Raw genomic sequence first — 16544 nt, forward strand, 5'->3', positions numbered from 1 at the left:
CGTAGTCGTCATCATCCGACGAATCGCCACGGTTCTCGTAGCTCAACCTCGCGTGTGCGGGGCCACACTCTCCGACAAACACCGCAGTGACAAGGACACGTTACCCCCCCCTGCCCCCCCCCCCTCAAGGTCTACTAAGATACGGGGGATGCCAAGGCCGTAGCCATGGTGTCAACATTGGGGGGGACCAAATCTTCCAGGGGGTCTGGGGGTCCCAACCCAGAAAAATATCAAAATTTTCTGCCTAAAATATTAAAAAAATCACTCACACATGGGATGGACTTTTTATTTATATTTACCAATAATATTCTTAGGTTTCTTCGGTAAAGTCACCAGGTAGGTAAAACATTAAAATTAATAAAAGTAAAATAAAATAAAAATCACGACGTTTCGGAGGCAACACAAGCTTCCGTCTTCAGGTGGAACCGTCACAGCCACGACAGCTTGTGTTGCCTCCAAAACGTCGTTATTTTTATTTTATTTTACTTTTATTAATTTTAATGCTTTACCTACACGGTGACTTTACCGAAAAAAACTAAGAATATGAATCCTTGCAGTCACGAAAGCTTCACATCTAGAATTTACCAATAATGTCTAATAGTGCATTGAATTACATGGCTCTGTTTTTACTTTTTTTTTACCATTTCTTGTATCGTTGTATGTAATGGCAGAGATTAGGGATTGATAAAGTACAACCATAACCACAATCATATGAACAGAAATATATGTTTCGTGGTTCTTTCGGTAAAGTCACGTAGAAGGGAAATAATAAAATACAAATAAAAAAACATAATAAAATAATTATTTTAAAATAAAACATAATAAAATAATTATTTTATTATGTAATATTTTTATTTTTATTTTATTATTTCCCTTCTACGTGAAAATAAAATAAGTAATTTATTATGTTTTACTTTTATTATTTTATTATTTCCCTTCTACGTGACTTTACCGAAAGAACCAAGAAGATGAATCCCTGCAGTCACGAAAGCTTTACATCGAAAAAGAAATCTATGCATTGATTTATATGAAAACAAGTCCAGATATTGTGGCCAAGGTTTAGCAAATTGTTATTTTTATTTACAAAGCATAGACATTATTTTGTTTATAGCAATATATTAGGCGGGGACATTTTGAGCACATTTGAATATTATATATCATAATTACCAGCCTTGGGGGATTATGTTTCCGACCGTGATTTATTTTCCCGTGTCAGCCCCCAGGCTGTGGAACGCTCTTCCACGAAACATCGGAAAGATCTCTCTCTCTCTTCTTCCTGGTTCTTTCGGTAAAGTCACGTAGAATGGAAATAATAAAATAATAAAACCTAATAAAATAATTCTCACGACGTTTCGGCCACAACGCAAGCAACCGTCCTCAGGTGAATACCAGGTCTGTTTTATTTTTATTATTTTATTATTTCCATTCTATGTGACTTTAACCGAAAGAACCAAGAAGATGAATCCCTGCAGTCACGAAAGCTTTAAATCGAAAAATCTCTCTCTCTGTCTGGAGCACAATTTTGTTTAAAAATTGCGTTTTTTTTTAAACCCATATTTTTAAACGCTTCCGCTTATTCAACTTTGAGTTCATTTAGTAAATGGATTTTCATTTTTTGTATTAATAATGTCATTATTTTTATGCAGCTGCTGCTATGTCCTGTACAGCGCTTTGATATCCTTGATGAAGAGCCGCTCTATAAATGGAATTACACTGGTAGGAACCTCCTGGTTCCACCAGCCCACAGGGGATTATTGTGTCCGTCCGTCGTGCATCCAAAAATTGGGAGGGGTGGGGCTGGGTAAAGAGGGGAGGGTGGGGAGGGGCTGGGTGGGGGTGGGGCTGAGTGGGGAGGGGCTAGGTGGGGAGGGGCTGGGTGGGGAGGGTGGGGAGGGGCTAGGTGGGGAGCGGGGGGAGGGGCTGGGTGGGGAGGGTGAGGCTGGGTGGGGGGTGGGAGGGGTGGGGCTGGGTGGGGAGGGGCTGGGTGGGGAGGGGCTGGTCACCCCGTGGTGCCCTTATAAAACTCAACGTTTCACCTACTCACGCCGGCTTGTGCCCGCCCTCACAGTCGGGCATATTTGCGGAATACACCACGCCGCCGTTGACCCTGCAGGCCATTGACCGAGCAACCCAACGTTCCTACCAGCTCCCTCCGCAGAAATGTGTTCATTATCGTTGTTCTTATTATCACTACTACCGGTGTATGCCAAACTGGGTAACGCACTGTCCACGTTTTGTCTACGCGACGAACCATTTTTACTCATCGGCTTCGTGTGTCGGGGTTGGCTGCGGGGTTTAACGACGCCACATCGATATTCAACCTCGTAATAATAATAAGAACAACAGCAGCAGCAGTAGCAGCATCACCAGCACAACGTTCAACACGTGCATCGCTAAACTCTCGTCTGCCTGTCAATGGTGACAAGAGCAGTAGTTGCTGTGCCAATGTTGAGATCTGCTGGCTGCTGCTGCCCAAAGACGAGAGAGGCTTCAGCAGAGAGAGAGAAAGTTTGTATACCGTGTCAACCCGCACGGTTTTACCCCGTTTTCTTGTACAGGGAAATTGAGTTTTTTCAGGTCCATAGGCGCACAGCCGTTTCAATACGGGCAAAACAAAAATTGCGTTTATTCGTTGGTGTTTCTCCCTTGTGATGGGACTGTGATGTATGATGAACGCTGAGATTATAAGTGGCACGGGGTGATCGATAAGTTCTGAATTGGTCCGTAATAAGGTAGGGCACTGATAAGAGGTTGACAGGGATGCAGTGGTGAGTGTGCTAGTGGTGAGTGTGCTAGTGGTGAGTGTACTCGTAGTGTTTGTGCTAGTGATGAGTGTACTAGTGGTGAGTGTACTAGTGGTGAGTGTACTAGTGGTGAGTGTAGTGGTGGTGAGTGTAGTGGTGAGTGTACTAGTGGTGAGTGTAGTGGTGGTGAGTGTAGTGGTGAGTGTCGTAGTGGTGAGTGTCCTAGTGGTGAGTGTACTAGTGGTGAGTGTTCTCGTGGTGAGTGTAGTAGTGGTGAGTGTACTAGTGGTGGTGAGTGTAGTAGTGGTGAGTGTACTAGTGGTGAGTGTACTAGTGGTGGTGAGTGTAGTAGTGGTGAGTGTACTAGTGGTGAGTGTACTAGTGGTGAGTGTAGTGGTGAGTGTACTAGTGGTGAGTGTAGTAGTAGTGAGTGTAGTGGTGAGTGTAGTGGTGGTGATCGTCTATTCGTTTAGTGTTTCTCCCTTGTGATGGGACTTTGTAGGATGAACGCTGAGATTTATAAGTGGCACGGGGTGACTGATAAGTTCTGAATTGGTCTGTAATAAGGTAGGGCACTGATAAGGGATCACAGGTTTGAGTTCCCGTCCTGTTACTGTTCCTCTCTCAAAGGATGGCAGGCAACACGTGGGTTTAATGTGCGATCTCGGTGGGTATCTCTGGGTCTCCATCAGAGGTCGCAAACGGGTTTTGATTCCTTACACGTACCCGGCCGCACCAGGGTCGCAAACGGGTACCCGTACCCTACCCGTACCCGGCTGGGTACGGGTAGGGGTAGGGTACGGGTATCGGGTACCCGATTGCGACCTCTGGAATGAAGCCATGTTGCAGGCGCGGGTGGGTTGATTCTAGGAACTTGAATTGTGAGAAGAGACAAGACGTTGGGAAATGAGTGACAAACGGTGACTCACCAGTGACTCACGGCCTACCCGTACCCGGCCGCACCAGGGTCGCAAACGGGTACCTGTACCCGGTAGGGTACGAGTAGCCGGGTATCGGGTAGGGTACGGGTATCGGGTACCCAGTTGCGACCTCTAGTCTCCATGCGTCTCTTACTTTCTCTATCGGTCTCTATGGGGGCCTTTGTCTCCCTAGTGCCGGTGTTCACACACCCGTATCAGGTACTTCACTGAGAGCTGAGCACACACACACACACACGAACGCGCAGACACACTCCACGTAGTCAAGATCCACTTGGGTTCGTGTTTAAACTGCTGGGGCCAAAGTGCTTTTGAAAGGGGTTTCGTGTCAAATGGATGTTCTTTCTTAGTCGTCTCACCTGCCCTGCTGCCCCCCCACCACCACCACCACTATCTCACTCGCACCTGTGCTCCCCCAATGATAATAATACGAACAATGAAGTGGATTTACAGGCGCACTTAAACAACGGGGCCTGAGAACACCCCATGCGTGTATAGTGTAGTGTATAGTGTAGTATAAAGTGTAGTGTAGAGTGTAGTATAAAGTGTAGTGTATAGCGTAGTGTTGAGTGTATAGTGTAGCAGCTACTACACGTGCAGCCACTACACGTGCAGCTACTGCACGTGTAGCAGCCACTACACGTGCAGCTACTGCACGTGTAGCAGCCACTACACGTGCAGCTACTGCACGTGTAGCAGCTACTACACGTGCAGCTACTACACGTGTAGCAGCTACTGCACGTGCAGCTACTACACGTGCAGCTACTGCACGTGCAGCTACTACACGTGCAGCTACTGCACGTGCAGCTACTACACGTGCAGCTACTACACGTGCAGCTACTACACGTGTAGCAGCTACTGCACGTGCAGCTACTACACGTGCAGCTACTGCACGTGCAGCTACTGCACGTGGAGCTACTACACGTGCAGCTACTGCACGTGCAGCTACTACACGTGCAGCTACTACACGTGTAGCAGCTACTGCACGTGCAGCTACTACACGTGCAGCTACTGCACGTGCAGCTACTACACGTGTAGCTACTACATGTGTAGCTACAACACGTGCAGCTACTACACGTGTAGCTACTACATGTGTAGCTACTACACGTGTAGCTACTACATGTGTAGCTACAACACGTGCAGCTACTACACGTGTAGTAGCTACTACACGTGTAGTAGCTACTACACGTGTAGCTACTACACGTGCAGCTACTACACGTGTAGTAGCTACTACACGTGTAGTAGTTACTGCACATGTAGTAGCTACTTGTGCTACCAGGATCATCCGGCACGAACCCAGACTCTCTCACACACGCTCAACCCACCACCACTCACACACACACGCACACACCCACACACACACCCACACACACCCACGCACACACACACGCACACACACGCACCCACACACCCACACACATGCACACACCCACACACACGCACACACCCACACACCCACACACATGCACACACACACTGCCCCCTCGCCACCAACTGCCCCTCACCACCCACTGCCCCCTCACCACCCACTGCCCTTCACGAGAAAGAGAGAGACGCAAACTCCAAATATCCAGCAGCAGGCGTCAGGGTCGGGATCGAACCCACGACCTCCTGTGCACCAGGCGAGGTAGTTAACATCTCCTAGTCACCGTGATGATGATGAGAGACGCAAACTCCAAATATACAGCAGCAGGCGTCAGGGTCGGGATCGAACCCACGACCTCCTGTGCACCAGGCGAGGTAGTTAACATCTCCTCGCCACCGTGATGATGATGAGAGACGCAAACTCCAAATATACAGCAGCAGGCGTCAGGGTCGGGATCGAACCCACGACCTCCTGTGCACCAGGCGAGGTAGTTAACATCTCCTCGCCACCGTGATGATGATGATAATGAGAGAGAGACGCAAACAGGGTCGGGATCGAACCCACGACCTCCTGTGCACCAGGCGAGGTAGTCAACATCTCACTCACCTGAGCGTTCCGCTGTAGGCGCAGGCCACGAAGAGGCCTGGGACGCCAGGGAAATCCCGCAGGATGTCGAGGGTCAAGTAGGGGATGAGCTGCAGATGAACACCAAGAGCGTCAACATCATCATCAGCAGCAGCAGCAGCGTTAGCAGCAGCAGCAACATCACCAGTGTCATCATCAGCACGGTCATCATCAGCAGCGTCGTCATCAGCGTTAGCAGCAGCAGCATCACCAGTATCATCATCAGCACGAGCATCATCAGCAGCAGGATCATCATCAGCATGATCATCATCAACAGCAGGATCATCATCAGCAGCATCATCAGCCATCATCATCGGCAATAGCAACAATAACATCATCTCCATCAGCAGCATCATCAGCCATCATCATCGGCAACAGCAACAATAGCATAATCTGCATCAACAGAATCAACAGCTATCATCAGCGGTAGCAGGATGATTAGGTGAAATGTTATAGCAGCCAAATGCTCTAAATGTGTGATGTTGATTTTCATTGTACCAGTGAGATGCATTGTACCAGTGAGACGCATTGTAGCAATGAGACACATTGTACCAATGAAACACATTTTACCAATGAAACACATTGTACCAATGAAACACATTGTACCAATGAAACGCATTGTACCAATGAAACTCATTGTACCAATGAAACACATTGTAGCAATGAAACACATTGTACCAATGAGACACATTGTACCAATGAAACACATTGTAGCAATGAAACACATTGTAGCAATGAAACGCATTGTACCAATGAAACACATTGTAGCAATGAGACACATTATACCAATGAAACAAATTGTACCAATGAGACACATTGTAGCAATGAGACACATTGTAGCAATGAAACACATTGTATCAATGAAACACATTGTACCAATGAAACACATTGTACCAATGAAACACATTGTACCAATGAAACACATTGTAGCAATAAAACACATTGTACCATTGAAACACATTGTGCCAATGAAACACATTGTAGCAATGAAACACATTGTAGCAATGAAACACATTGTAGCAATAAAACATTGTACCAATGAAACACATTGTACCAATGAAACACATTGTACCATTGAAACACATTGTGCCAATGAAACACATTGTAGCAATGAAACACATTGTAGCAATGAAACACATTGTAGCAATGAAACACATTGTAGCAATGAAACGCATTGTAGCAATGAAACACATTGTACCAATGAAACACATTGTAGCAATAAAACACATTGTACCAATGAAACACATTGTACCAATAAAACACATTGTACCATTGAAACACATTGTGCCAATGAAACACATTGTAGCAATGAAACACATTGTAGCAATGAAACACATTGTAGCAATGAAACACATTGTAGCAATGAAACACATTGTACCAATGAGACATTGTACCAATGAGACACATTGTACCAATGAGACACATTGTACCAATGAGACACATTGTACCAATGGAACACATTGTACCAATAAAACACATTGTACCATTGAAACACATTGTGCCAATGAAACACATTGTAGCAATGAAACACATTGTAGCAATGAAACACATTGTAGCAATGAAACACATTGTAGCAATGAAACACATTGTACCAATGAGACATTGTACCAATGAGACACATTGTACCAATGAGACACATTGTACCAATGAGACACATTGTACCAATGGAACACATTGTACCAATGAAACACATTGTACCAATGAGACATTGTACCAATGAGACACATTGTACCAATGAGACACATTGTACCAATGAAACACATTGTACCAATGAAACACATTGCACCAATAAAACGCATTGTACCAATGAAACGCATTGTACCAATGAGACACATTGTACCAATGAGACACATTGTACCAATGAGACACATTGTATCAATGAAACAATGATTTAACAGAGGGTGACCTGCAGAGCTCTGGCAAGTGTTGGCAGCTGAAGCATCAGCAGCAGCTGGAGCAGCAGCTGCAGCTGGAGCAGCAGCAGCAGCTGGAGCATCAGCAGCAGGAGCAGCTGGAGCAGCAGAAGCATCAGCTGAAGCAGCAGCTGGAGCATCAACAGCAGCGGAAGCAGCAGCAGCTGCAGCAGAAACAACAGCAGCAGCAGCAGCAGAAGCAGCAGCAGTATCAGCAGCAGCTGAAGCATCAACAGCAGCGGAAGCAGCAGCAGCTGCAGCAGAAACAACAGCAGCAGCAGAAGCAGCAGCAGAAGCAGCAGCAGCAGTATCAGCAGCAGCTGAAGCAGCAGCAGCAGCTGGAGCAGCAGCAGCAGCTGGAGCAGCAGCAGCTGCAGCAGAAGCAGCAGCAGCAGCTGCTGCAGCAGAAGCAGCAGCAGAAGCAGCAGCAGCTAAAGCAGCAGCAGCTGGAGCAGCAGCAGCTGGAGCAGCAGCAGCAGCAGCAGAAGCAGCTGGAGCAGCAGCAGCAGAAGCAGCAGCAGCAGCAGCAGAAGTAGCAGCAGCTGAAGCAGCAGCAGCTGGAGCAGCAGCTGGAGCAGCAGCAGCTAAAGCAGCAGCAGCAGCTGAAGCAGCTGGAGCAGCAGCAGCAGCAGCAGCCGCGACGCACCTGGTCAGAAGCACCGACGATGCCGGCGGTCCAGGGGTCGCAGTCGTGGTAGATGGTGAACATGATGAGGCCGGAGAGCACGGCACACGACAGGATGAGCCACAGGCCGAGCAGGTTGTAATACAGAGACCTGGGGCAATACCACAGAGACACATTCTAGACTTGAAGCTTTCGTGACTGCAGGGATTCATCTTCAGGTGGAGAACAGATGAGAGATCTCTTCTCCACCTGAAGACGGCTGCTTGTGTTGTGGCCGAAACGTCGTGAGAATTATTTTATTATGTTTTATGTTTATTATTTTATTATTTCCCATTCTACGTGCCTTTACCGACAGACCTGTTCTTCACCTGAGGACGGCTGCTTGCGTTGTGGCCGAAACGTCGTGAGAATAATTGTATTATGTTTTATTTTTATTATTTTATTATTTTCCTTCTACGTGACTTTAACGAAAGAACCAAGAAGAGGTCTCATAATGTCCCCGTGTGTCCAGTTGCGGCTGTTCACGATGCTATTGCCTGTCACGAGACGACTTATGAAGAGAAGAAGAGAGCCACTGTCGAGACATATCTTGGTAAGTCTTTCAAGAAAGTAGAAACACGAGCGCCAAAGGGAATTAGCATCTACATCTGCAGAACGTGAAGAACCAGTGGCATCTACATCTGCAGAACGTGAAGAACCAGTGGCATCTACATCTACAGAACGTGAAAAACCAGTGGCATCTACATCTGCAGAACATGAAGAACCAGTGGCATCTACACCTACAGAACATGAAGAGCCAGTGGCATCTATATCTGCAAAACATGAAGAACCAGTGGCATCTACATCTGCAGAACGTGAAGAACCAGTGGCATCTACATCTGCAGAACGTGAAGAACCAGTGGTATCTACATCTACAGAACATGAAGAACCAGTGGCATCTATATCTGCAAAACATGAAGAACCAGTGGCATCTACATCTACAGAACGTGAAGAACCAGTGGCATCTACATCTACAGAACGTGAAGAACCAGTGGCATCTACATCTGCAGAACGTGAAGAACCAGTGGCATCTACATCTGCAGAAACGTGAAGAACCAGTGGCATCTACATCTGCAGAACGTGAAGAACCAGTGGTATCTACATCTGCAGAACGTGAAGAACCAGTGGCATCTACATCTGCAGAACGTGAATAACCAGTGGCATCTACATCTGCAGAACGTGAAGAACCAGCAGGATCTACATCTGCAGAACGTGAAGAACCAGTGGCATCTACATCTGCAGAACGTGAATAACCAGTGGCATCTACATCTGCAGAACGTGAAGAACCAGCAGGATCTACATCTGCAGAACGTGAAGAACCAGTGGTATCTACATCTACAGAACATGAAGAACCAGTGGCATCTATATCTGCAAAACATGAAGAACCAGTGGCATCTACATCTACAGAACGTGAAGAACCAGTGGCATCTACATCTACAGAACGTGAAGAACCAGTGGCATCTACATCTGCAGAACGTGAAGAACCAGTGGCATCTACATCTGCAGAAACGTGAAGAACCAGTGGCATCTACATCTGCAGAACGTGAAGAACCAGTGGTATCTACATCTGCAGAACGTGAAGAACCAGTGGCATCTACATCTGCAGAACGTGAATAACCAGTGGCATCTACATCTGCAGAACGTGAAGAACCAGCAGGATCTACATCTGCAGAACGTGAAGAACCAGTGGCATCTACATCTGCAGAACGTGAATAACCAGTGGCATCTACATCTGCAGAACGTGAAGAACCAGCAGGATCTACATCTGCAGAACGTGAAGAACCAGTGGCATCTACATCTGCAGAACGTGAAGAACCAGCAGGATCTACATCTGCAGAACGTGAATAACCAGTGGCATCTACATCTGCAGAACGTGAAGAACCAGCAGGATCTACATCTGCAGAACGTGAAGAACCAGCGGCATCTACATCTGCAGAACGTGAATAACCAGTGGCATCTACATCTGCAGAACGTGAAGAACCAGCAGGATCTACATCTGCAGAACGTGAAGAACCAGTGGCATCTACATCTGCAGAACGTGAAGAACCAGCGGCATCTACATCTGCAGAACGTGAAGAACCAGTGGCATCTACATCTGTATAACATTAAGAACAAGTGGCAAATATATCTGCAGAACGTGAAGAACCAGCAGCATCTACAACTACAGAACGTGAAGAATCAGTGGCAACGCCAAACGCACTCACAGCTTTGCTTGTCGCAGGCTGCGGCAGGAGATGTAGCGCTGCACCTGGGACTGGTTGACGCCGTAGATGCCCGCCCAGGTGAACGTTCCGCCCACGATGATCGTCCAGAACGTGTGGCGACGCCGTGGGTCCGGGTCGAAACTGGCGCGGGTGGAGTGGGGAGGGGGGGTGAACAATGGTGCGTGGCGCAATGAGCGGTGGACAGACGGATTTCTGAAATTTGATGGTTTGGCAATGAGGATTGGGCGATGCTTCGAGGTCGGCATCGATGGGGTGGGACGGGTGGATATTTGCGAGGTGGACTTCGAGGTGGACAACGGTTGGTGGGGAGATTTAGATGTGGGACATTGATGGGTGGACAATCGGATTCTGAAATTAGATGGTTTGGCAATGGGGATTGGGCGACGCTTAGAGGTTGGCAGCGATGGATATTTGCGAGGTGGACTTAGAGGTGGACAACGATTGGTGGAGATTTAGATGTGGGACATTGATGGGTGGACAATCGGATTCTGAAATTTGATGGTTTGGCAATGAGGATTGGGCGACGCTTAGAGGTCAGCAGCGATGGGGTGGGACAGGTGGATATTTGCGAGGTGGACTTAGAGGTGGACAACGGTTGGTGGGGAGATTTAGATGTGGGACATTGATGGGTGGACAATCGGAGGTGGACATTGGTCAGTGGGCAACTATGGGTGAACAATGAGAGGTGGTCAAGCAACGGGTGGATAGCAACTGGTGGACAACGAAGTGGAAACCTCTGAGGGTGGACAATGAGCAGAGGAGCATGTTTCAATCGACTCACCAATGTGGAGTTTTTCACATTGTCGAGAAAAACTCCAAACAAAGACAAAGATCCCCCGTGTAGCCTTAACAGACTGTTGGGGCAAGTGCTGTTAGCCGAGGACCTAGGTAGGCAGGCACGGCACACGGGGGGGGGGGGGGGGGGGTGGTCAACACCACGCCCGGCCGCCTTTGTCTCCCCAGTGGCGATGTTTACTACACACCGCACCAGGTACTCATTTAAAGTTGAGTCGACCTAGGGTAGGCCCAGGATCGGTTCAGACAATCGTCGCCGGTGTTGGCCGGGAATTCGAACTCGGGTCGCCGGGTTCGCAGCGCGGCGCGCCAACCTCTGCACCACCGCTCCCCCTCGCACCGGGTGGGAGATAAGGCTCGAAGCGCCGCACAGATGGATTTTCTTACTCGAGGAGGTTGAGACGGCCGCCCTCGGAGGAGACGTTGAACACGTGACTCAGGTCGCCCACCACGACGACTCCGCGCACGATGACCGACGCGAAACCGGCCACCATGATTCCCACCTGGAAGACGTCGGTCCAAACTACGGCCTTAAGGCCTCCCTGGCAAGAGGGGGGGGGGAGGGGGTGGACGCTCAATCGACCTTTCAGAAACGCCGCTCCGGTCGTATCGCCCGCCTGTCCGTCCACTCGCCCACTCACCCATCCATCCACACATTCACTCACCCATCCACACATTAATTCACCCACCCATCCAATCACCCAAACACCCATCCATCCACTCACCCATCCACTCACCCACCCACTTATCCACTCACCCATACACACATTCACTCACCCATCCACACATGTACTCACCCACCCATCCAATCACCCAAACACCCATCCATCCACTCACCCATCCACTCACCCACCCACTTATCCACTCACCCATCCACACATTCACTCACCCATCCACACGTATTCACCCACCCATCCAACCACCCAAACACCCATCCATCCACTCACCCATCCACTCACCCACCCACTTATCCACTCACCCATCCACACATTCAATCACCCACTCACCCAATTACCCACCCATCCATCCACTCACCTACCCACCTATCCACTCAACCATGCATCCACTCACCCACCCACCCGTCCACTCACCCACCCATCCACTCACCAACCCACCTATCCACTCACTTACCCACCCACCCATACACACACCGTTCCACCAACCCATCCATTAGCCGACCCACTCATCGACCCACACACATTCTTATCCACTCACTCATCCACCTGCCCACCCATTCATCCACCCACCTATCCAACCACCCACTCATCTATCTACCCATCCATCCACCCATCCACCCACACACCCACTAATCGACGCACCCACTCATCTGCTCACCCACCCATCAACCAAACCCACTCGTCCACCCACATTCTCATCCATCCACTCATCCACCCACCGATCCACCGAGGGTGATGGATGATGGTGATGAGTGATGGGCGATGTTGATGGGTGGTGATGGGCGATGTTGATGGTGATAGTGATGGGTGATAGTGATGGTGATAGTGATGAGTGATGGGCGATGTTGATGGGTGGTGATGGGTGATGTTGATGGTGATGTTGATGGTGATGGGCGATGTTGATGGGTGGTGATGTTGATGGTGATGTTGATGGTGATGGGCGATGTTGATGGGTGGTGATGTTGATGGGTGATGTTGATGGTGATGTTGATGGTGATGGGCGATGTTGATGGGTGGTGATGTTGATGGTGATGTTGATGGTGATGTTGATGGTGATGTTGATGGTAAGTGCTCACCATGGTGCAGTAGAAAGTGCAAATGATGCCGGTCGACACCACGGCACCCCACAGGTCGAACCCCGTCACTGGACAAAGACAACAACAACATCAACAACTACAACAACAACAACACCCACCACGTGAACCACACCGTGAACCAACAACCACAATGTGAACCCCAACGTCAACAATAACAACAACAACAACAACAACCACCACGTCAACAACAACAACAACACCCACCACGTGACCCACAACGTGAACCATCACAACAACCACAACAACAACACCCACCACGTGACCACAACGTAAACAACAACCACAACAGCAAACCACAACGTAAACCAACAACTTCAACGCGAGCCACAACAACAGCAACAACAACACCCACCACGCGAACCACAACGTGAACCACAACAACAACACCCACCACGTGACCACAACGTAAACAACAACCACAACAGCAAACCACAACGTAAACCAACAACTTCAACGCGAGCCACAACAACAGCAACAACAACACCCACCACGCGAACCACAACGTGAACCACAACAACAACACCCACCACGTGACCACAACGTAAACAACAACCACAACAGCAAACCACAACGTAAACCAACAACTTCAACGCGAGCCACAACAACAGCAACAACAACGTCAACCACCACAACAACAACAACCACAATAACACCCACCACGTGAACCACAACGTGATCCAACAACCACAACAACACCCACCACGTGACCAAAACGTAAACAACACCCACCACGTGACGACAACGCAAACATCAACAACCGCAACAGCGAACCACAACAACAACAACAACAATGTCAACCACAGCCACCACCACCACCACAACCAGAAGGTCAACAACAAGGCGTGGGTGTGACGTCACGGTGCGGGTCACCTTGATTGAGGGCCAGAGCCGGAGCGAAGATCACGATGCCCGTGTACAGCGTCTGTGAAGAACACAGAGACATTGAATATCGTGTACAGCGTCTGTGAAGAACACAGAGACATTGAATATCGTGTACAGCGTCTGTGAAGAACACAGAGACATTGAATATCGTGTACAGCGTCTGTGAAGAAGACAGCGACATTGAATATCGTGTACAGCGTCTGTGAAGAAGACAGAGACATTGAATATCGTGTACAGCGTCTGTGAAGAACACAGCGACATTGAATATTGTGTACAGCGTCTGTGAAGAACACAGCGGCATTGAATATCGTGTACAGCGTCTGTGAAGAACACATCGGTATTGAATATCGTGTACAGCGTCTGTGAAGAACACAGAGACATTGAATATTGACTACAGCGTCTGTGAAGAAGACAGCGGCATTGAATATTGTGTACAGCGTCTGTGAAGAACACAGCGGCATTGAATATCGTGTACAGCGTCTGTGAAGAACACAGCGACATTGAATATTGTGTACAGCGTCTGTGAAGAACACAGAGACATTGAATATTGTGTACAGCGTCTGTGAAGAACACAGAGACATTGAATGTTGAATACAGCGTCTGTGAAGAACACAGAGACATTGAATATTGACTACAGCGTCTGTGAAGAAGACAGCGACATTGAATATTGACTACAGCGTCTGTGAAGAAGACAGCGACATTGAATATTGAATACAGCGTCTGTGAAGAACACAGAGACATTGAATATCGTGTACAGCGTCTGTGAAGAACACAGAGACATTGAATATTGACTACAGCGTCTGTGAAGAAGACAGAGACATTGAATATCGTGTACAGCGTCTGTGAAAAAGACAGCGACATTGAATATCGTGTACAGCGTCTGTGAAGAAGACTAGCGACATTGAATATTGACTACAGCGTCTGTGAAGAACACAGAGACATTGAATATTGACTACAGCGTCTGTGAAGAAGACAGCGACATTGAATATTGACTACAGCGTCTGTGAATAAGACAGAGACATTGAATATTGACTACAGCGTCTGTGAATAAGACAGAGACATTGAATATTGACTACAGCGTCTGTGAAGAAGACAGCGACATTGAATATCGTGTACAGCGTCTGTGAAGAAGACAGCGACATTGAATATCGTGTACAGCGTCTGTGAAGAAGACAGCGACATTGAATATTGACTACAGCGTCTGTGAATAAGACAGAGACATTGAATATTGACTACAGCGTCTGTGAAGAAGACAGCGACATTGAATATCGTGTACAGCGTCTGTGAAGAACACAGAGACATTGAATATCGTGTACAGCGTCTGTGAAGAAGACAGCGACATTGAATATAGAATACAGCGTCTGTGAAGAACACAGCGACATTGAATATTGACTACAGCGTCTGTGAAGAAGTCAACGACTTGTCGGTGAAGAAGCCAGCGACTAGGCCTCACCACAGAGCACCCAGACGCATGTCCGTTTCACCCCCGGCACACCACATCAAGTGTAGCTCTTGTCACGTGGCTCATAGAGCCAGAGACTAATGGCCCCCTATTGTTCAGTGTTCATTCAAAAAGGCTCAAAGAGCCAGACTCATGGCCCCCCTATTGTTCAGTGTCCATTCAAAAGGCTCAAAGAGCCAGACTCATGGCCCCCTATTGTTCAGTGTTCATTCAAAAGGCTCAAAGAGCCAGACTCATGGCCCCCCTATTGTTCAGTGTTCATTTAAAAAGGCTCAAAGAGCCAGACTAAGGGCCCCCTATTGTTCAGTGTTCATTTAAAAAGGCTCAAAGAGCCAGACTAAGGGCCCCCTATTGTTCAGTGTTCATTTAAAAATGCTCAAAGAGCCAGACTAAGGCCCCCCTATTGTTCAGTGTTCATTCAAAAAGGCTCATAGAGCCAGACTAATGGCCCCCTATTGTTCAGTGTTCAATTAAAAAGGCTCAAAGAGCCAGACTAAGAGCCCCCTATTGTTCAGTGTTCATTCAAAAAGGCTCAAAGAGCCAGAATAATGACCACCTATTGTTCAGTGTTCATTCAAAAAGGCTCAAAGAGCCAGACTAATGCCCCCCTATTGTTCAGTGTTCATTCAAAAAGGCTCAAAGAGCCAGACTAAAGGCCCCCTATTGTTCAGTGTTCATTCAAAAGGCTCAAAGAGCCAGACTAAGGCCCCCCTATTGTTCAGTGTTCATTCAAAAAGGCTCAAAGAGCCACACTAAGAGCCCCCTATTGTTCAGTGTTCATTCAAAAAGGCTCATAGAGCCAGACTAAGGCCCCTCTATTGTTCAGTGTTCATTTAAAAAGGCTCAAAGAGCCAGACTAAGGCCCCTCTATTGTTCAGTGTTCATTTAAAATGCTCAAAGAGCCAGACTAAGAGCCCCCTATTGTTCAGTGTTAATTCAAAAAGGCTCAAAGAGCCAGACTAATGGCCCCCTATTGTTCAGTGTTCATTCAAAAAGGGCTCAAAGAGACAGACTAAGGGCCCCCTATTGTTCAGTGTTCATTCAAAAAGGCTCAAAGAGCCAGACTAATGGCCCCTATTGTTCAGTGTTCGTTCAAAAAGGCTCAAAGAGCCAGACTAAGTCTTCCCTATGTTTCAGGGTCGATTCAAGCCACTAAC

The 16544-nt window shown here is 47.8% G+C and overlaps 2 protein-coding genes across 2 annotated transcripts in view; one reads left to right on the forward strand and one right to left on the reverse strand.

The window, feature by feature from the left end:
* Positions 1-16544, reverse strand: part of LOC133360374 (sodium-coupled monocarboxylate transporter 1-like) — a 41159-nt gene that overhangs the window by 19245 nt on the left and 5370 nt on the right. The window contains exons 3-8 of the mRNA XM_061579072.1: positions 13914-13965; positions 13023-13090; positions 11657-11811; positions 10454-10594; positions 8232-8361; positions 5655-5743 (exon numbers count right to left, since the gene is read on the reverse strand). Of these exons, the coding sequence (XP_061435056.1) occupies positions 5655-5743; positions 8232-8361; positions 10454-10594; positions 11657-11811; positions 13023-13090; positions 13914-13965 (635 nt within the window). The remainder of the gene's footprint in view (positions 1-5654; positions 5744-8231; positions 8362-10453; positions 10595-11656; positions 11812-13022; positions 13091-13913; positions 13966-16544) is intronic.
* The window catches only part of LOC133360316 (follitropin subunit beta-like), a 56024-nt gene that overhangs the window by 257 nt on the left and 39223 nt on the right, over positions 1-16544 (forward strand). The window lies entirely within an intron of this gene.

The sequence above is a fragment of the Lethenteron reissneri genome, chromosome 68 (genome assembly GCF_015708825.2).
Source record: "Lethenteron reissneri isolate LAM-NWPU_2019-01 chromosome 68, ASM1570882v1, whole genome shotgun sequence".
NCBI lineage: Eukaryota > Metazoa > Chordata > Hyperoartia > Petromyzontiformes > Petromyzontidae > Lethenteron > Lethenteron reissneri.